At 50.0% G+C, this 22,328-nt stretch overlaps 1 protein-coding gene across 4 annotated transcripts in view; it reads left to right on the forward strand.

Moving 5' to 3' along the window:
• PBX1 (PBX homeobox 1) overlaps positions 1-22,328 on the forward strand; it is a 234,477-nt gene that overhangs the window by 206,526 nt on the left and 5,623 nt on the right. For 2 of the 4 annotated variants that reach the window (XM_019747345.2, XM_074322423.1), the window contains 2 exons: positions 4,218-4,330; positions 5,672-5,761. In XM_019747345.2, the coding sequence (XP_019602904.1) occupies positions 4,218-4,330; positions 5,672-5,761 (203 nt within the window). The remainder of the gene's footprint in view (positions 1-4,217; positions 4,331-5,671; positions 5,762-22,328) is intronic. The other 2 variants (XM_019747347.2, XM_074322425.1) reach the window with 1 other exon arrangement.

Below are 22,328 nucleotides of genomic sequence, written 5' to 3' on the forward strand. Positions count from 1 at the left end.
TAGCTGCACACTCACATCACGACACCGGCAGTTTCTACCTTGGAAGTTCTGCCCCCGGCACTGTTTAGTGGCCGGAAGCCTGACCCTTGTGTATATTCATATTGCAGAGGTGGGTGCTTTTCTGGGTTGGTGGAAGATCGTTGTATTACAACCCTGGCCACCTGCTTCCTAGAAGAGTTTCTGTGTAGTTCGCACTGATGAGAAGAGGTCACTTATCCACGTTGGCCAACTGGCACGTCTAGGAAACCCCCAGGAACCTCTGTAACTTCGTGAAAGGATGTCTCCCACTGCTGTTCTCTGCTGTGTTTCTCTCCCTTCGATGTCTAAGTGGAAAATAAAAGCACAGCCTGGAGCTGGAACTCTAGAACCCCGACCGGCACACCCACCCAAGGCATTTCACATTGAACCAGACAGCGTTTCCCTGTTTCACTTCTGCGTGAACAGAAAGTAATAATGACTTTCAACTTGGGGGCAGGGAAGAATCGTAGCATCTAGAGAGGCAAGCATGAGACAGACTCCAGCTTCACGTCCGCAGAGGCTCTCTCTTCTGAGCCTCTGAGTGGTGTGGGGTCCACTGCGATCCCGCTGCCACCTGTCTGTCCAGTTTTTATTTCTAAGCTGCAGACCTTAGACAGCACTTCCATACATCTGCTTCATAAAAATGCTGAGACATAATGAGCGAATACTTTAAACACGTCAAGTCCCTTAGGAAGAAAAAGTAAGTCCGTTCTTGTTCTAGTCATTGGTGCTCCCCTGGGGAGCTCACCCCCCAGGGGACATTCTGCAATGTCGGCAGGCGTTTTGGGTTGTCACAATTTGGGGTGGTAGGTGCTATGGCAACGAGTGGCTAGACGCCAGAGACGTGGCTGACCATTGTGCAATCCTTGTGACATTGCCCCACAACCAAGAGCTATCTAGCCAAAGTGTCAGTAGTGCCCGGGAGAAGAATCCTTGCCCTAAGTGAAAACTTTGTCATTAGTAGTCTGTTTTTTGGATTATGAAGTTAATTGGTTTTTTCTCCCTGCACAAATGGAAGCCTCTTGAAATTTCTTTAGATATACAGTCTTCGGGAAGTTGTCTCATGAGAATGGATGTTAACACGTCGTCACATACATCATCATGGTTGCCTGAGCGAATGCGTTAGAACCCATAGGTGACCCGTTGTCTCCTCTTTGTCTAGTTGAGTGCAGGTTGGCGCTCTACCTGCCCTGAATGTCTGGATGGCAGCTAGTGCGAGCCCGTTGCCTCCCTTTCCACGCCAAATTCCGAACCTTTTATGTAGCAAGCACACCTCAAAGCATGCTTCTACCATGTTTCCCCGAAAATAAGACCTAGTGGGACCATCAGCTCTAATGCGTCTTCTAGAGCAAAAAGTAATATAAGACCCAATCTTATTCTACTGTAATATAAGACCGGGTCTTTAATATAACATAACATAATATAATATAATACTGGGTCTTATTTTACTATAATATAAGACTGGGTCTAATATAATATAATATAATCCCGGGTCTTCTATTAACTTTTGCTCTGAAGAACGCATTAGAGCTGATGATCTGGCTAGGTCTTATTTTCGGGGAACACGGTAGTAATTGCTGGTTATTTTACGGCCACTCACAGGTAAGGATCCCAGTTGACCTTGCCTGCAAGCCAGGGGATTCTGTTTTAGTTCTGTGAGAATCCCACAGCACGGCTGGCGAGGCCAATTATTACTGTCTGGGTTACGCCCTTCCCAGGTCACCACCCCCATGATAAGTTCTTTCCACCTTGCGGTGCCTTCCCCTCATTGTTAGATTTCTGGGCGAACTTCTTTCTGCTCTTTTGTGGGCAGCGGGTATCCTCCCTCAGCGCAGTCACTGCCCCTGGATACGAATCAGAGTCAGAAGCCCTGGTCGTGCTGTGCACACGTCTGGAGACACTGAAATGCCGAGACCACAAAGTCAGGAGCGTGGGGACATTCCTGCAGTTGGTGGTCTGAGTCAGACTCATCGGTACAGGAAGCCCATTGAGATGTGCATGTTTATCTCTGCCCATTAGGCGGCAGGCATATTTATAATGTATCTGTGCACATAGATTTTTAAAATCATCTGTGTTGATGGCCATGTAAATCTTGTAAACGCACATTCCAGGTCTCTGTGTTCTGGGGACACCACGTTACCTGGCATCAGGGTAGCCGTTGGCAGCCTCTCCCAGCTCTCAGGGTGTGTGCTCTTTCCCAGTAAAGCATCAGCCAAGCACCTAGAGTGTGTATTTATTCCAGGGTATTTGACAGGGAGAGAAGTAGAATACCTGGGCTTCCAACTGAACACTCTGGGGAGAGCAAAAACTCCGATATCACATAAACAATTGTAACCTGGTTTCTGGCAACTGACTCTTTTGTTCTGAGGACATTTAAATGGGAGCGTATGTTTTAACACTCGTGATAAAAAGGTTTTTATTATTTAGGTTGTATTTCTGTGATTAAAAGCAAGATTTGAGAGGGACATGACTAGGGCACAGAGGCCTGGGGACTGTGTGTCACCATGCCACTGTGACCGTGCCACACTCTGCTTCACCCCCATGTTGGGAGGACTGACCTCTCTGAACTTGGCCTAAGACCCAGCTTTTCTAATTCCTTCTGGATGAGCTACACAGAAATGTGTGCCAACGAGGCAGGGTGTTTGCAGAGCTAGGGGGACATCACAGTTCCTCGGGTGTGCCCGGTCGCCCCCACCCCCAAGAAAGCATTCCCACGAGAAGTGGGTGAGAGGGGAGGGTCAGTGGATGTAGCACAAGGGTCGGTGCTTCCTCACGTGTGGATGAGCGTCTCAAAGAACAGAAGAACGGAACCGTTTGTTCCCTTGAGGTCGTCCCCAAGTGAACTGTCCTCAAGTAGAGCCTTTGCTTCCTTGCAGTGGCTCTTGCCTTTGAAGTGGGAGCGTACGATCAGTAGTGAAGCACAGAGCAGAGGCAGAGTTTAGCTGCATCACTAGGGAAGTGGGCCGTCTATGGAAAAAAGACAAGCCTTCCGTCCTGCTTAGCAGCAGCTCTTCCGTGAGGCAGGACGGCTCTCCAGGAGAGGCCAGACCCCGTCCCGGGAGCAAAGCAAGTGTCCGAGCTGAGGCATGAATCCTGGCTGGGCAATTCCACACGGGTGATGGCTGTCTCCGCACAGGAGGGCAAGAGGGCAGTTTGAACACTTAGAGTTGGAAACAGCAGAGTGGAACTGACCTGGGTCCCTGAGGTCTCTCCTTTTCCAGGCTAACGTCATGTTTTAACCCAATCTTGCACGTTGAGCTTTCTCTCCTCATGCGCTGAGCTGCACGATGACTTCAGAATAATCTTCAGCTTTTCCACACCCTCGGTGTAGGTGGAGGGTGGGCGAGGTTCCCCCAGTGAAACCAGGGGCATCTGGGTGGTGCCACGATGGACCTAAAGGCTAACTCTCTGAGAGAAGGTTCCATCTCTGGGAGGTGAAAGTGGTGGTTAACTGCTGCTCTTGAGGCCCACTTATTATTATTAGCTTTAGCACTAGCGTTTCATGCATGCCTGAGTATTTCTGGCCCATTATTCTGTTCCGTCTCCCTCCATAATGGCAGGCAGCAGGGAGGGGCGGCTCACTCTCCCGTATTCTGCCCATCCTGGGGGCTCTCTGGGGCCGTTTGCCACCCAGCGAGGAACTTGACCTTTTTTCTAGAAATCGTCCGTGTCAGGGGACTCGTATCCCAGGGCCAGCCCCAAAGGGGCATTGCCCTCGGCAGCCCCCTCCCTGGGTGACAGGAGGTGGGTCTGGCAATGGTATGTTTAGCGTCCCGCTGAGCAGGTCACGGCTCCATGGTGGTGGCAGACGTATCGCTGAGCAGCCACGTTCTCCAGCTGTGGTCCCCGGGCCAACCCTAGGCTTTCAGAGGCAGGAAAGAGAGACCTTCAGCCTGGAGACTGTCTCCACTTCAAGTAGGCGAAGTGGAGAAGAATAAACGTTCCCCTTCTCCGCGTGACGGTGCTCAGAGGAGGCAGGCGACTGGCCTAGGCTGTGGCTTCACGTAACACGCGCGATGTGCACCCTGTTTTGCTTGTTCTGTGCTTCATGCTACTAACCAGACTCTGTCGACGTTGTTTTAATTTTGGTTTTTATTTGCGGGGGTTGCTTTGCATGTCATTCTTCCTCTTGGCTGTTAGTTGCGGGGGTGGAGCCTTTTCCTTTCTGTGATTCAGGTGCCTCACTCTTTCCTTTCCAGGTTCTTCCAGTTCTTTTAACATGTCAAACTCTGGAGATTTGTTCATGAGCGTGCAGTCACTCAATGGGGATTCTTACCAAGGGGCCCAGGTTGGAGCCAACGTGCAATCACAGGTAGGGACCCAGCCCATGTGCCGCCAGGTGAATGCATTGGGGCCCAAGAGCCTCAGTCGTATTGGCTGTTCCCGCTTCTGCCCAGAAAGAGAGAGAGAGAGAGAGAGGAAGAGAGAGAGAGAGAGAGGTAGAGAGGGAAGTGTAGAAACAAAACCTTACCGTCAGCTAAACCAATTTGCAACAAAAACACCCATTGCCGTGGGGACTCTCGTCCACACTTCGTGAATGCATTTGGCTCTGGCTTGTCAGTCATGCTAGGGAGGTGGGAGAGGAGCAGGAAGCAGAGGGTGAGGCGACCAAGACTTGTCAGGCAAGTGGAACCAGCGTATTCTTTGTTCACGGAAGGGAAAGGGAGGAAGTGTTGAGTGCATTCATCGTCTCACTTTCCAGGTGTCCCTCCTGCCGTGGGTTTCCCACACTCAGTGTTTGCCCAACACGGAGGTAATTATGAGTAGCCAAGGCCGGAGCACCTCATGTGTCCACTGAAGCTTTCCAAACACCCGGCCGGGTTGACTGAGCACCCCTTCTCGGTTTCCTGAAGGTCAAGGGCTTGGGTTCTGGTGATGAGTCTGAGTTCACGTTGGGAAGCAAAACCAAGTTGTGTGCTGTGCGCACCCCGTGCTCCCCCATGAGCAGCTCACCTTCCCTGCACCTCAGGAAGCCATCCTGCGACCTCAGCATGGAGCCCGACGGCAGAGGGGAAGGGAGAGTGCTGGGCCAGCATTACTGGGGGATTTCTGAGCCACGCAGTCCAGTTTCCCACTCTGCATGTGGGACTGGAAGCTTTCCATGCCTGCAATAGACCAAGTGGCCAGCTTCCCCACTCAGGAAACTGCCTACACACAAGTTTGAGAAGATCTGGTCACACTTTGGCCAGCTGACCAAACAACTGCCACCGTCTCAGTCCTCAGACAATCCCGCTGTCTCTGTGGTGGCTGGCCGAGTCCCCTCTATACAGAACCTTGACTTTTGGGGGATCCCCAGCAAAAGACACTATATAGGATGGTCTGTAGGGAAGGGAAAACGCCTTCACTCCCTGCCCTCCACCCCCGTCTACTGCCCCAAACCCTACCATCTTGTGTAGCATCGTTGACTGATTGCAGTGGTGGGAGCCCCGGCTGTGTGTTACCTTTTCACTGTGCTACTTGCGGAACTCAGACACAATACTGGGTTTGGCTCATGCAGGAGGCCCAGCCTCCTCCTCCCGGACCCCTCCCAGGAAGACTGTCTCCAAAGTGACGCCGTTGACGTGCCACGGCCGCACGGTGTGTGTGTGATGCTGCTGTGCCTCGTGGCCCTGCGTCCCCTGACTAATCTCCTCTCTGTTGTTCATCTGTTTAGGTGGATACCCTTCGCCATGTTATCAGCCAGACAGGAGGATACAGTGATGGACTCGCAGCCAGTCAGATGTACAGTCCACAGGGCATCAGTGTAAGAAAACCAGCCCCCTTTGTTCTGCTGCACCCCTACCAATGATTTCAAAGCCCGAGGGCTCCCAATGCCACTTAGTAGGACTTATCTCAGCTTTCCGGTCACCTCGTGTCTTGCTTCTGTATCGGTCATGCCGTCGGCAGCTTTCTACCCACAGAATGGGTGGGGATTGGGCGGCTTCGTGCCTGCAGCTGGCGTCCGGGGCTGTCATACGCGATCAGTGTTTGTATGGCACCTGCGGCCACATGCCTTCAGCTGAGAGGAGCTGCTAAACAGGTGACACCTTGTACAACAGTGCTAGGAAATGTCACCACAAGCTGGGCCTGGGAACTCGGGGAGGAAAACCGGTAGCCAACATCCATTGCATCCAGGTCTATGGTCTTAAAAAAACACCTTTCTCCAATCTGTTGAGGGACAATGAAAAAAAAAAAAATTAGCACAGAGGCTGGGTACATTGAAGGGATGGGAGGGGTGCAGACCACCTTCTCCTGGTGCTCGGGTGTGCTGGCGGCCCTGACTAGCATGAAAATTCGTAGCGACAAGCTGTGTCACACAGAGTGAAATCGATCAGACAGACCCAAGGAGAACCGAGTGTAGGTTTGGGACAGCAATCCAACTTGATTTCTCAGATCAATCGTCTGCCGTCTCAGCAGTGGTGACAGCAAGCTGGGACGAGAGGGCAGCCTGGAAAAGGAGGCTGTTCTTTGCATTAGGGTGATTTCCTGGGCTTTTCAAGGTCGCGGGAAGCTCTGGAGGAACTGTGGGCGGAGCACGATTGAAGAAAACTATTGTCGGTGGCGATGATTATTCATTTATCTTGTGGTTGTTGTTGCTACAATTAAAACAAATTTGGGATGGAAGGAAGGGAAGGTAGGCATGATGCTTTAATGTCGTCCTGGTCCGTATTAATTGAGGTACAGTGTCTGCAGTGAAAGTGATGAGTCCTTCACTGTGCGTTGGTCAAATCACACGTGACTGTGGCAGCCTCGAAGGAATTGAGAGAGGACCAGCTTCTTCATCAGCTGGGGAATGGGAGGAAGCCTCAGGGGTCCTTGGCCTAGAGAAGAGTTGGGCGGCCCATACTAGCTTTAGACACACTGTCGTCCCTGAGAGAGACTGGATTCGTCATGAATGGTCCACCTAATGGGAGTAGGATAAGGTCCCTGAGTAGAAGATTCAGAGAAACACATTTCGCTCCCACATTTGATGGGCCTTTCTCACAGTCAGAGTTGTGCAGAGAAGGGATTGGCTGCCTCTGGAAGTCACGAATTCCCCACCCCCGGGGCAGTGAGACGTGGAGGGGCTACGCTGTACGTGGCGGTCAAAAACCCCGGCGGGAGTGTCGTGATGACCGTTCAGGCCCCTTCCAATTAGGAATTCTTTCTTTTCTGCCTTCTTGAGGCAGAATTCCATCCGAGTTGATGTAATAGTTAACAAGTCCCTCTGGGAGGGAAGCAGAGAGCAGAGCGGATCCTGTTTGGTATACTCTGAAAGGTTGTGTCCCTTTTCTAGAAAGGATTTCCAGAGCACAGCGACCCTTCGTTCTTGTGCTTATATGAGTTGTTATTCCCGTATTAATGGCTGACTGGCCGGAAACCTGCCTACAAAAATACAAGAGGCCATGATGGAGAAGTATGTCCTCAAAAATAGATTCCAGATGAATTACGTGGCTGTGGGGGTGGGGGTGGGAAGCGGGGGGGTCAAGCACAGATGCATTTACACAGTTCCTGAATCTTTTTGAGATGTAAGATAGATTTTTCCAGAAAGAGCTCTGCTTTTGTGTAAGTGTGGGGATGAGAGTGTGGGCACATTCACAAAGGGAACTGAAGAAAGTCTGTGTGACTGGGCAGGAAATGGAGCCGACCGGTCTGCTGTTCGGCATCTTTCTTTCCTAATCGGGTGCAGAAGAGCGCAGCCCTCGGACTCGGGGGGCGGGGGATCAACATGGACCCCTCTGACGTCATCTGGCGGGCTGGGAATCATTTCTGAAATAGTGTAACCAAACATGTGCAGACAATTACGTCGGATTACATAAGCCCACCACAAAAACGGGCCTTGAAAATGCCACTTGAAAGAGTTTCTCATTTTGCACTATTTTTTTTCCTTGTGAACTGTGTTTATTTTATTTCTGGGTCTTTAATATGCAGGGTAAATGAATCAAAGGCTGATCGTGACATGATATGTTCCTTTGGTATTAATTTTAAATCATGCCACCTGCCAGAGACTGAGCTTGTTAGAGCGAGATGGATTTTTAGATGGTGGCATGAGACATAAGACATGTGTGTGTGCAGAGTGGGGCTGTGGCTGCCGGGAGAAGAAAGGGAGGGAGAGATGGAGGGAGACTAGAAGAGACAAGCACAGGAATGAAAGGTTCGAGCCAAGAAATAAAAATAAACAACTTCTAAACCCAAGGCAGCAGTGGAATTCCCAGCTGGGCTCTGGGTTGTGTTTCATTCCCTGGAGGACGTTTTCTGGGCAGCCTTCATCGGCTGCCTTGGCTGGCTTTTCACAGCACCCGTATGTTGCCCAACCAGCATCTATTTAAGTCCTACACAGTTCAGACCATTTGGCCTTGACTAAGACCACGTAGTAAATGGGGTCACAAGGTGCCGTGGGAAGAGCCCTGTACCGGGGATGGGAGGCCGGTCCCGGTATGTGTGCCCAGCGGTGGGTGTCGAATCTGTTGTACAAAACGGGACCAGGAGCACCCAGCCTTATTACCGCAAGGGCTGCTTTAGGGAAAATGCGACAATAAGTGGGAAAGGCCTTGCAAAGCATAAATCGTTCCATGTGAATGCAGTATGAAATGTGATAAGTGGAAACTTTCTAATTTGACCTTTTTCTCCTCTGTCGTGAGCAGTTTTCACAGTAGGTAGCTCCTGGTGAGGATAGGTTAGGACACAATTGTCACTTTTTCCCTCTTCTGATGGAAGGGTATGCTTTTGAGGTGGGTAAAGACTTCTGCAAGGCCTAAGGACCCCCTCCTTAGCCACGGCGAGCGTTAAATTATACCTTCTTAAGTACTTTGTGTTCTCCAGTGACAACGGCGACACTTACTAGGTTTAGAGTGGCAGCAAGTAATGGAGGTAGATTATTCCAGTTCTCTGTCAGTCAGACGTGCTGAATGATGCCTTCGCTAGCACGTCCATTCTGTCCTTTCCGTTCCCACCACCACCATCGTAAACAGTTCATTAGCTAGACGGCTGTGATTCTTTCCTAATCACTATGGCCGCCTGCCGTTAGCTCCTCCTTTCTCCGGCACGCACCCCTGAATTGTGTCCTTCCTTGCTCGCTCAGAAGTCACCAGTGCCTCTGTGCTGCCCACCGAAGCAAGCTCAGGCCGTGGGGCTGACCCCCAGGCTCCCCCACTCGGGCCCCATCTGCCTGTCGTCCAGGTGACCTCCCATGCCAGTGAGTGCAGCCAGCTCCCCCTCCCCGGTGATGCCCGCTCCTACGTCCGCTCATGGTGCCGTCTGCACACGTGGCCTGTCATTCCCACACCACCGGCCCTCCTGCCTGTTTTCAGAATCACACTCTCCCACGTCCACTCCCTGCTGCATCGTCTTCTCCTGGGGCTCTTGTTCTCTTCTCTGCACTTTATCTCTCACACACTTACCTTGTGCTCTGGGGACGTGCGCGGACGTACCTCGTTGGTCTCCATGCCTCTCCCTCCCGAGTGTGTGTGTAGTTCTAAACGGCATCTATGAATTGCTCAAAACACATGGGTTGAATGAATAAATCAGGCTGGAGAAGACACTGAATTAAAAAATGCACTTAATGACCAGTGGCCACCTCTTACCCTCAGCTGCAAAGCATCTAGGAACGAGGTTTATTTTCAATGTTTACTAATCCACCAATATCCTGTGTTTTTACTGCGGACGTTCTTAAGTCTTCTTTTTTGGAAAGTTTCTAAACTTTCGGGCCCCTGCAGATTCTCTGAGAGTAAGAGTCCAACCAGCCTTCAATCCCTGGAATTCTAGTGATGACGTTGCCGAGAGAATTATCTCTGCAACCCTTGAACTCCGCCTCCCCTGAGAGAATCCCCTACCAAACCCTGTTTGTGGGACACCAACCGGGAAGCAGCATAGCATGGCTTCCGACAGGGCTCACTGCTGTCTCTGCCAGGCGCGGGGCTGGAACCTCCGTGGACACAGACGGGTGGGAAGTGGGGCCGTCTGAAACGTGGGCACTTGGGTCCTTCCTGCAGCTTGTCATCTGCGGGTCGCTTCACCTCTATTCACCCATAACTTTTACCAGAGAAGCGAGCTCGAAGGTCCCTTTCAGCTCAGTCGCTCTGGAGTCCTCCAAGCATGGCCTTTGGTTCTTACTCTCAGCTCAGGGACACCAGGCTCCCCTCCCCAGAAACTTCTTGTGTCAGAGTCCTTCTCTGCCTCACTTTCCAGCCTCCCATTGCTTCCCCCTCCACCTGTGCCTCGAGCACTGGAGAAAGACTCGGCGTCACACAAACTTTTCCGAGATTTTCTGGAAGCAGAAAGCATTATTCTTTAGGGATTAAGCTATATATAGACTTTTTTTGTAATTATTTTTAAAGGTGAGTGAAGGGAGTGAGTTCACTCCAGCCCATCTCTAGTGTAAACAGATACCCACCCCTATAAGATTTTTCTTATTCCGGAGTTTTAGTGAAAATGGAAATGTCGTTACCTCTCTCTGAAGACCAAGTGGCATTAATGTGAGTTTATGATAGAAAAATCTCATTCGTTTTGTGGTAGTGGGAAAACAGATGAAGCTTTTATCTTTGTAAACATAGCATAGGTGCTTTTGGTTTTGGTTTTCTCCCGTGTTAGATGAAGTGAAAACAGAACACTTGCTACGAAAATAAAGTATAAGTCATTAGGACAAAAATAACGTCCTGTTTAAGTGGGCACATTTCAGGCATTTGGATGTCACCAGAGTCGCTTGGTAATACTTGGCCACATGCCATCATCTCAATATTTTCGTAACTACTTCCGAGACACCTCCTTCCACTTAAGTATATATTAATAAGATGGTGCCACATGCAGAATTACAGGCCTGGGAAGCGAGGGTGGTAATTAAAATTCACATGCAAATCTTTAAAAGCTCACTTTAATTATATGAAGTTTTAATTCTCCCCTTTTACAAGCTGAGTTTGAATTTTGAAGGTAGGAGAGCATATCCAAGTGTGCTCGCACTTGGTGCCTCTGGGGACCTTCTCGTGCTGCAGGCAGGGACCACTGGACAGCCCAGCTGGAGGGGTGAAGGGAGGCCACGCAGCAGGGCTGGGCATGGCGAGCCAGTGTCGGGAGGCTTTGAAGGCAGCCGGTACCGAGTCCATGGACCTCTGCCTTCAAGAAGCTTCTGGCTGCACTTCCTTTAGGATGGAGCCAAAGGGACACGGAGCCAGCCCCCTTTTGCTTCTCACACAGTGAGGCTTGTAAATCTTCACACCATATCACCTGAGCATTTGAGACTGAAAAAGCGTTTGCTTTGAACCCAGTCACTGGAGGAACGAAAACACCCCCGTATTGTGATTTCGTATACAATCCCACATTTTTCCCCACCTGCCGGGGAATGGGCCATAAAGGTGCAGAAAGCGAATGAGAAGAAATCATTCAGAAGCAGAGTGATAGATTCAGGCATTCATTCATTCATCCATTCACTCAATAACCATGTCATCGATAGTATTTTTGACTTTGAGGCTACGTCATACTATACCCAGGTCAAGTTGGAGAAACCCCTGACCCTGAGAGGCTGCAGTGCCATTCGGATGCATGTTAACTTTCCGTCTCATTCAGTGCTTATCTGAGATTAGGTTTCCTGCTCTGGGAATCCGAGGGGAAGGGAGCCAGCCCACTCCGCAGTGTAGGAGGAAATCTGAAATGAAGTCATATGGCAGGAGGCAGGGATTCCAGACCAGCCAGCAGTAGACTGAGAATCTACCGCCCTCCCCACACCCTACCAAGCAGCCACCCTGTGTCCTCAGAAGAAACGTCCTTTTGTGGCGGCTCCTTGTCTCTGTAGGAACAACCACAGAGCTTTGCTGATCTGGCCTGGTGATGCGATCGCTCCAAACCTGGTGATGCGATTGCTCGTGGGTATGTGGGTGTGCGGACGTGTCCCACCTCTGCCACCGTCTGCCTGTGTGGCTGGACAAGTCAGTTTCCCTGCACAGGACGTTTCCTCAACTCTGGGAAGGACAGCTGAGACGATGATGCCTAAGGCCTCTTCCAGTGTCACCTTCGACTTCTAAACTGTGATGCTTTTCCATTCCCAAGAAAATACAAAAGGAGGGTAAATACTTCAGAGCTATGAATAAGAGAAATCCAGGGTTTCGGAAGGATTCCCGTCTGTGAGATGGCACTATGCCACTTTCACTGGAATGGCTGTCTTACAGCTTCCTGACCAGTGGAAAATCAGCCTTTCCTAATAGAAAGAGAACTCTTTATTAACAGTTAAATGTGTACAGGAAGTTAACTCAGATTAGCATAAAATGTGCTTAAACAATGAAATAATATGGGGGAAGACTCAGAATAGAAACATATACCTACATCTATTATGGTCCTATTTTCAATGATTTCCAACTCCGTCAGCCGCTAATTCATTGAACCTAATAATTTTCAAGCTCAACTAAGCAGGACCTGTCTCTGAAGTCCTCTCAATGTCTCAGTCTCCATATGAGAACACTAACTCACAGTGTGTATCAAGTCCAGTGCCTTTATAAACGTTCTCATCTCCATTCCATGGAGAGGTTAAGTAGTTTACCAAGGTCAAAGAGCCAGGAAGTGATGGAGCTGGGTGTGGACCCAGATCAATCAAAGTCCACAATCTGTGTCCCTCCCCTTCGTGCAGAGGGAGGCCTGAGTCTCTGCTCCTTAGGCTAAGAGTGAAGGGTTGGTGAGACCCTCCCACTATGAGTCTGTTTCGTTTCCTGGTAATAAAGATTTAGGAGTTTGGCTGAGACGGAAGAGAACTTGGGTCTGACTGTTCTGCTGTGTATCCTTTCAGGGTGGCACACAGGAGGCTTAGACAAGTTGGTTCGTTTATTAAAATTACATCTGGAAATGAGGTAGAAAGCCCTTCGCTTGATATAGTCTTCCCTGCTCTGTTGTCGCACCATAGCTGCTGAGCCAGCATAGCCAGGGACCCCGCGGCCCATCCACGCCAGAGAGCGGACACCTTAGATCAAGTGTCTCTTCCTGGAGAGACTTGGTGATTCAGTAAAGGAGATGGTTAGACGGTTCCGGGAGTATAGGTGCAAAATAGCAACAGGGGTTAACTGTGTTTATTTATTTATTTTTATCTGGGGACAGTAAACTGGAAGAAGAGGAAAATTAGGCCTATGAATGGACTAGATGACACATGTTAAATAATGGCTTTCGAGGGTGGAAGATCAGGGTTGGATGAACGGGGGTGTCCGCTGTAGAAGTAACAGTCCCTCCCAGCCCCACAGAAAGGGTAAGACGGGGCTCACCCTCGCTTCCCGGAGCCAAGACGTCCAGCAAAGCGGCCCCTCCTCTTTGTCATCGCTTAACACTTGGCAGTTTTGATAAGTTAAAAGAAGAAGTGCAACAAAATACAAGGACAATATAATACGAATAAAATGGGAAAGATTAAATAGAAGAAACAATGGCAGAGTTTAAATGAAAAAAGAGCTAGGAAATAAGAAAACGGGAGGAATAGGGAGAAAGAATATGCTATTGAACTACGAGCCAATGGAAGGAGGAAAATGGCGGGAGAATGGAAACGTTGGGTGGGAAATGGCAAAATGAAGGTTGGAGGCAATCGGGATACACAAGCACGAAGGAGAACAAGAAAAAACCAGCTGGGATGAGTGGTTAAAACAAATAACGTCAGCTGAGCACATCCCCACCACAATTACAGAACAGATCAAGTAGCAATCAAATAAGGGAGTGTTGTCAAGTAGTAAACTAAAGAACAATTAGAAAACAATAAGAATAGAAAATGACAAGGCTAAAATGACATTTAATAATTGCATTAATAGCTAACACTTGGGGCTTCTTCCCCGGTGGTAGGTACTTTATCTGCATTAACTTATGTAATTCAAGTTTATTAAAACAATTAGGACATTTTAAAAATGGAAACAAAAAAGTGAGGAGGCATCAAAACAATAACAACAAAATCAAAGGTTAGTAGCGAGGCCTGCAGATGTCCGTCTTCATTCCTTGTCTGTGTGATTCTTTCTGCTGTTGCACCAAGTATCTGGCCTGGAAATTCCTGTCCAGAACATACGTTCCAGAAGAGGCTGGTGCTATAAATGCCGCTTCTCTCCTTGGCGTGTCCCTGTGAGCTGGGCCTTTTCCTAGAGGCAATTCCTTCCTACACCACACCTACACAGTACGCAGCCTCGGGCTGGGGACGTGGGCTTTGCTGCCTCTTTCCTTCCTCTCCAGGCCCAAGGTTTCTGAAGAGAAGGAGCTTAGTTTTGTATCCAGCCTTCAATTCAGGCCTGGTACATAGTAGGTGCTTCATGTATGACTTTTGAAATGAGCCTGTTGTCAAGAGACTCCTTCCCTGCTCCCTCCCTCCTTCCCAGCAGGCAGACTTGTGGCTGGGCTGTCTGCCGGCCTGGAACCCCCACAGACATGTGCATTTTTGTGTTTCTGCTGTCCCGAGTCTCTCTCGCACAGAAGAATGACGTTTTTCTTTTCATGTATCACAGCTTCGTGCCCATCTTTGACCTCCAACTTATCTATACCTTGTACCATTTCATCTTCACCAACTCACACCAGAAATCTGCTATGGGAATATATTCCGAGACCAGCTCTCTGTTTCTTCTTTCTTCTCTACCCCATGCTGTTTTCTGGGGCAGGTGTTGTCTCAGTGGCCTTGAGCTACATCCATATTCACTCATTCACTCATTCATTCATTCACTCATTCGTGCAGCAGGCATTTTTTTGACGTCTCTATTAACCAGGTGGCCATTAAGGCAAGGAACATGAAAAGGAGACCCCGTGCCTACTCTCAAGCAACTGCCATCTTGTCTAAGCTGTTTGCTACGTCTCGTCTGCTTCCTTTGACCTTATAAAGGGAAAGGCACCAGATCGACCCTGCTCACAGGTAGTTGTGCTCTGAGGAGGGTTAGGAAGTCAGGTGCCCACTTGTCTTGTCTGGACGAGGGGCCCGGCTGCCGCCATCTTTCTTCCTCACACCTGAGTAGACCGTTAATTGCATCGGCGTCATTCTCAGGGGGTTCTAGAGGTTGGCCAAGACCTACCCACAGACAAGGACCTCCCTGAGATGTGTGGGCTTTCCTGTAACGTGTGCGTGAACGTTAGAGTTGCTTTTTTTTCCGATTACAAATTCATATTCAATGTAGAGCACTTGAGGCATGTAGAAGCATCACACTGACGAAAATCACAGCGAACGTTTTGCTCTGCAGACTCGTAGCATCTGTGTGTGCGCATGTGTTGTGGGTGCGGAAAAGTTACCATCATGTTGAAGATGTTCCGTAACCTACTTATTTTACTGAAAATGTTATGAATATCTTCCATATCATTAAATGTTCTCAAACATAACTTTAATAACTGCACAAGGAGCCTGTTACAGGGAAAGTCTGTACTTTGTTTAATCAGTCTCTACTGGGGAACAGTTAAGTGGTTTTCTATTTATTTTACTATTATGAATAATACTGTGGGAAACGTCACAGCACAGAAGACCAAGTGCCTATTTTCTATTATTTCCTTGAATAAATTCCTTGAAATGGAGTCGCTGGATCAGAGAACGTGAGTGAGTCTAACGCCTTGTGATGAACTGGAAAGTTCGATGCATCTGTCGCCCCCACCCAGCAGCTGATGACCCTCCCCTTCCTTCACACACTCATTGATGATGTCTTAGCAGGTTTTCTATCTTTGTCAGTTGTTCAATTATAAAATGGTGCCTCACACTTATTTAATTTTTATTTGTATTTCTTTGGTTACTGGTCACAGTGAATGTTTTTCGTTATGTTTATGAGCTTTCTGCATGTAGTCTTCAAATGTTCATCTTTCTCGTATTGATTTCCAAGAACTCTTACATAATCAGAAACACTTAGAAATTAGGGAAAACTCTATTTCCAAAAGGAGGGGTTTCCCGTGGCCTCAAGGCCCCCAGTCTCATTCTTCTGTCTGTTTCTGTGGAAGGTTCTTCAGCACGAAAGCTGGATTGTTACCCTAGGAAACTTAAAGGCAGATCTGTAAGGAATTCGAGTGTTGATCTTAAAAAAAAAATAAAATAAAATAAAATCAACCTGCAATCTGAATTAGCTTGACATTTTCTATATTTCTAGTCTACGAAAAATTCAGGGCTGTGAAATAGAACCTAAGCATTTTCTAAAAGAACCTAGAGATAAATTATAGTCAGATATTTCCTTGAAGATTTTCCATATGCCTAGCATTACCCTAAATAGTAGGAGTTGCCAAATAAGGTCTTAGCTACTTTATAGCCAGGTTAAGAAATAAAACTTCATATATTTTAAAAGCTTTCTGAGGACCTTAGCTGGATGTAGGGCTAGAAAGTGGTCTCTGAGTGAGGGACGAGGTGTTTTCTGTATTTTGGAAGTGGCATCAGTCTCCTGTATCTGCCTTACCATCTATAAGGTGCTGCATTCTCCTGGGTCATTGCATTTTGACATGCCACCGTCATCCCCCCACCTTTCTCTTCCCAACGCCCAAGCCCACAGCACAGCTGGAAATTTTCCACTGCAGAGATTTCTGGGACATTCTAAAAGGAAGAACATTAAAATTTAAAAAGTCAACCCACTCTTATACTTGGCTGCAAATCCCAGAATAACGGAGGGTATCAATACAGCCCCCGACGTTCTCTGGGATGGTGTGAAATGAAATGCATTCAGAATTCTTGAGTCCGTAGAGTTTTCAGGCTCTTTTTCTCCTGTTGTCAGTGAACAGAATGATCAAAACAAGAACATCTTTCCCTAAATACACCAGGCGTGAGGCAGGCGGGCGCCCCATTCCCCACTGCCCCCCACCTGCCCTGCACTGGCCCTCAGCTTCGCTCCAGTTCTCCCCCAGCCTCTATTAGCCGTAATGACCCTGCAAACACTAAATGGCACTGGAGTGCATTAAGCAGCAAACTCTCTGGTGACATAGCAATTATGGCTCTGAAATAGATTTGGTGCGTCACGGAAGATAAGGGTTTTGAAAGTTTCTGTTGTGATTATAGCCTGTACCTCCCACAAATAATAGGCTTCAAAATAAGAGGCTGCCAGTGCAGCCTTTGTGGCTTTGTCTCCGTGATGGCACGTAAATTGCTATGAATGTCCTCGACGTACTTGAATGTGCCAGTCTCTGGGATGGAGAGCTGGCTCGTGTCTCTCTCTGCGTGGTATGTCATTGTGGCTCTGGTAATCTGGGGTAATGGCTGTCTCCTGGACGGTCAGACAAGTGCAAGGGGCTTTGACGTCCTGCGTGGTGGCGCATGACCTCAAGGCGTCCGCCCGAGTCACGGGTGCATTCCGCGTGGAGCACTGGCCACGGGAAGGTGTGGGAAGGTGTGCGTACTCTCTGTGTGCCCTGAGTAAATGATGGCCTTTCATCGAAGCAGAGCCCAATCAGAGGTTATAAAAATAAAATGAAGAAGTTGGAGCTGTGTAGAATCAGCCAATCAGATCACTTACACTGAGAGTAAAAAAAACAACAAAAAACAAAAAACAGTAGCCTTTGCTTGAATTATCCCGATTTGGCTATCGGAGTCAATAGAATTGTTGTCTTAATGCAGCTACTCTTTCCACAGCGTGTGTGCACACACGCATTTTTTATGTGCTATCTTTTCTGAACGTGAATTACCTCAATAAATACCATGTTTCCCCGAAAATAAGACCAGGTCTTATATTAATTTTTGCTCCAGAAGATGCATTAGGGCTTATGTTCAGGGGATGTCATCCTGAAAAATCATGCAAGGGCTTATTTTCCGGTTAGGTCTGATTTTCGGGGAAACACGGTATACATGTATGATGGGATATGTAGGAACTGTGTGTGTTTTTACACACTGTGTGGACGTGTTCTGGGTTTTGCAGGTCTGAGTGTGGAGTGTGTTTATTCAGATATAAATAGTTTTCTACACTGAGACACTGCTGTTTAGCCAAATTAAGTTGAGCTTATTTTTCTTTGCCTCTGAAACATTAAATAAAACAAATCTTAAGTTTTAACTTCCTGTGTGTACATTGAATGTAAGGAGCCCAGGAATCTGCGGGACATAGAAACGTGTGTGTGTCAGCCTGACTTGCACTTTTGACAGATAAGCAAGCCCCCAGCCCTAAACCTGGGAACGGGCCCAGATTCATAACCTGTGTGAGCCAGGGGAGGCCCCGCCAAACCAGCCTGTGTCTCAGTGTACGTGGCGGCATTACTGCTGGGTCTGAACTAGGAAAGAATGACGCTAAGAAGGTGCCACTTCTGTCCCGTGGCACCAGGCTGGCAGGGTGGCACACGGTGATAGCAAGGCAGTTGATGACCTCGCGGCTGGATTTTGACTGGGCCCCTTGGAGAGCGGTTAGAGTGTGTGGCAGAGAAGGTTGGAGAAAGTGGCTTGTAGTAACAAGTTCATGTTCTTACCGGGCGAGCGTAGGTCAGCGTTCCCATCTTCCTGTAAGCTGTCAGGCCAGGCCTCTGCATTGCCGAGTAAGGTAAACCCCACTGACTAACAAGGGGCCCCTACACACAGGGCCATGTCTCGGGAGAGTAAGCCTGGGGAGGAGAGTTAGTCTTGTCTAAAACCAAGTTTGGTGAGGTGCCTGGGGGCCCTGGGGTGGGGTGGGGGTGTTAGAATGCCCTGAGAGACTTTCTGGGGGCCGGTGCACGATTCTCTGCCCTCGGCCCTGTGGTGCCCACACACTGTCACACAGCCCGAGCTTCTGAAACTCGAAATGTCCCAAAGGAGTGGCGCAGAGCGGGAATGAGATTAGAAAATTCTAGTTTCTGAGTCCTAGTTTCCTCGCCTGAGAAGTAGGAGGAGGCAGGCGTTCCCGTGGGCTTCGGGACCGTTACAGATCCATTGGCCAAAGGAGGGGGTGACAGGTACATCTGGTGCTTGACGGGCACCCAGGGACGCTTCCAGTTGGTTCGACTCCAGTACTTACCTGAGCAGCTGCTCTGTCCTCTGGTGGCTTGTGGCTGAATGACCTGTCACCTCACTGGGGACAAAAATCACAGCCCTTTCTGTGGCCTGCGGGCTTTGGCGTGACCTGCCGTCCCCCTCTGCCGCCCCACATGGCTGACTTCCCCACTCTGTTCCCGTGCTTCCTTCCTTCTCTTCCTCAGAGCCCCGGACAGGTTTCTGCTTCTGCCTCAATGGCCCCTGGTCCGTCTGGCTACTTGTCTATTTTCTGTCCACCTTTCAGCTGATGTTTCAGAAGCCCCAACCTCAGTGAGGCCCCTACTGTCCAGCACATGTCACCATCTAGAGTCTGCATTTGTCCTTCCGATGACGTAGCGAATGCCTATTTCCCACAAGACCATAATCTCCATGAGAGCAGACAGCGGACTTCTAAGAATGATGCTTTACCTACCACTGCTCACCCAGTGCATCTTCACGGGATTAAGAGTTAAATGGCAACCGCGAATAAGATTCTGAGTCTCACATGGATATTTAAATAAAGACGTGAAAGCTGCATGTGCTGACGTGTCAAAATGAAGGGTCCAAAAAGTCAGGGCTGCTGGAATTTAGGCGAGTGGGGGTGAAATGCCGGGAAGGAACCAGCAGAAGGGAGCTGGCTCTCACGTCGGGCGTGAACGCTGGCCTGGACCCCTGGAGAGGGAGGACAGTGCCCAGTAGAGGCGACCCCCACCCCTTCCCCTGGGCCCTGAGGGAGCACACTTCGTGTTGGGGTGGCTGCAGCAGGCAGACGCCCACATTTATCCCAGTGGGTTCCCTAAAAACAACACAGAACAGCATGCATGTCAATCATAGTTACTTGCGTGGGACGAGCCGTGACGTCTCCTGACTCCAACTGAGAGAAAAGTTCACTTCCTGGACGCGGCCGTCACCCTGGAGCCCGACGCTGCCTCAGCTCCATCTCTTGGTCTCCAGGTGCCCACAGCCCCGACGTGTAGCCACTCTGAACCATGGAGGTCACAGCCCCGGTACCGTATGTCTGCATACCCGGGATGGAGGTGGGTGTCAGTGCCGTGCCACAGTCACTCACTCCTCTGTGTGTCCCTTAGTAAAGTCTGTGATGTGCCGGGAACTGAGCCACTTTGGGATGTGAGCTGAGCTCCTCAGCACTGCTGTCTCGGGCACGTGGGGAGACGGCCATGGGACGGGACAAAGGCAATATGGCAGAGGGACAGCCAGAGACCTGGGGTCTTCAGGGGGAAGAGACATTGCCAGGGCGCTGGTGGCGGCAAGGGTACTTACACTCCATCTTGAAAAATATCCAGGGTGTGAGTGGCATGTCATTGGATGAGTGGAGTCTTCAAGGGGAAGGAGCAGGCGTGAAATGGGTGCTGTCGTGGGAATTCCTGAGTCGCCAGATACAGAGCATTGAGTTGGATTTAAACAGTGGGGAGACACAACCAGAATTACGTTTGAAAGACCACCCTGGTGGCAGCTCGAGATAGGACTGGACGTGTTTACCGTTATAAAATTCCCCAGGGAAATTGGGAATCTCCTGTCCCTACGGGGAGTTCCCAGTAGCATCGTTTCATCTCAGAGCATGTCGTGAAAAGTATTTACTGTAGAATGTGGGGAAAGTGTGTGCGTATCAGGGAAACATGGTTCTACCCTGATGGGAAGATGGTGGCACTAAGGTGTGGCCGACCAGGTGAGCTGATGTCTCCCCTGATCTGGTGGCTGTGTGTGTGTGCACGTGCGTGTGCCTGGGGGAGAGGTCAGGGGATGCATCCGTGTTGCTGTGTGTGTCTCCCTGGCCGGCCCCACTGGTGCCTGGGTGACTGGGGGCCTGGAGCACGCCCCTCCCCTCCCCCACCCATGCCGGAAGGTCCCCTGTGATGGCATCTGGCCCATATGCAGATTGAGCTCCACTCAGTGCTGACATCAGCTGGTTTGTGGCACCTCAGCGTATTTCTGGGTTGCAAATGAGAGTTTCTTAGTGCCAGGCTCGCTTGGGCTGTCACATCAGGTGATGAATTCTCTGCATCAACTGTGAGCTGCTAAGGTGAGCTCAGAGGGAGAGCGGGAAGGGCGAGGGTGGGGCCGTCGCTGCTGGGAGCTGCAGGCAGCGCTGGGTCCGCCACCATGGGGGCGAGGCCAGTGGCCCTGGTGGCGGTGGCAGGGCAGGGGCAGTCAGGGCTTCAGCTGCAGCTCTGTGCTCTTGCGTTTTGTCAGGAGAAACCCATCCACTGCAGCTCCGTGCTCGGCTCCCTCTGCCTCCTGGGAGAGGGTGCTGGGCCTTCTCCCTTAGGTGGGGTTCTGGTAGAATTTGGTGTGTATCAGTCATGCGCCAAATGCATGAGGGCGGGATAGAGAGGAAATAGGCGTGTAAGGCCCCGAAACCATTTGTTCCCAAATGCCTTTCTTTAATCTGTGCTGTGACAGTCCAGATCTTTTCTCAGAAAGCGGCGGCATTTTGTCCTGACTTTCCGGTCTCTCAGCTTCCCATAGCGAGGCTCCGTGCTGAGCCCTGCCAGCTGGCTCACGCTTCTCCTGCTGGAATGAAATGTGAGGTCGGGCCTTCTTTCCCAGCCACAGAAGTGCCTGGAGAACTAGTGCTTTCCACAGGGATCGTTCAGAGATAGCCAGGGCACCTTGGCTCGGCAGATTTCTCCTTCCCACTCCTGAGCCCCTTGGTGTGGTTTCTGACGTTGGCATTTTGACCAGTGACTGTCTTTATAAAGAGTAGTTTGCCCCGGAGCATGGACAGAGCCGTGGGCTGCAGAGGTTAAATAAAAATGGTCTCTTCTCCCACCCTCTGTACATAGCGGTTAACAAGACTATCTCATGCTCCCAGAGATAAACACGCACGAGACGGGCTGTCCCCCTGAATGTCCCTGCAGTGGAGGAAGAGGGGAGGAAGGGGTAAGCGAGGTCAGCACCTCCCCAGGACGCACAGCCACTGACCGCCTTCCATGGAGGCCGAGCGACGCTGCGGGAGCGCCTAGTGATAACGGGAAGCCCGGCGAGGCTGGCTGTGCTGCGACTTCTGTCCTGGGGGGTGTTAGCAGCACCAGCGCAGACAGTGGTCCTGGTGGAAAGGGCCTCAGAGGACAGGGCCGCTGCTCCGTGTCAGACTCACTTCTTCTAAAAGTTCTGGCATCCATCCGACTTGCAGCCCGCAGGCTGCAGGGTCCTGAACTTGGCAAGAAGTAGGGGCGTGGCTGGGCTGGCCTGGGGTAGGGTGACCAACGCCCCAGCTAGCCCGGGACTCCGGGGCTCACCGAATAGGGGCTTTCAGGGTTGACACCGGGCAAACTGGGACAGTTGGTCACCGCCTCCAAGGTGTGTGTGTTTATGGATGGAGAACGGAGTAAAGGAAAGGCAGCTACAGACGTTTGTTCTGTTTACTTCTTTTTAGTAGAAGGTTTACATGCCCTTCTTCACCGGGCCCCCCCTCCCCCGCCGGCACAATGGAAGCGTTGGTTTTGATATCTGAGTGATACTCCGCCTGCTGGCCGTC

The sequence above is a fragment of the Rhinolophus sinicus genome, linkage group LG17, assembly GCF_036562045.2.
Source record: "Rhinolophus sinicus isolate RSC01 linkage group LG17, ASM3656204v1, whole genome shotgun sequence".
NCBI lineage: Eukaryota > Metazoa > Chordata > Mammalia > Chiroptera > Rhinolophidae > Rhinolophus > Rhinolophus sinicus.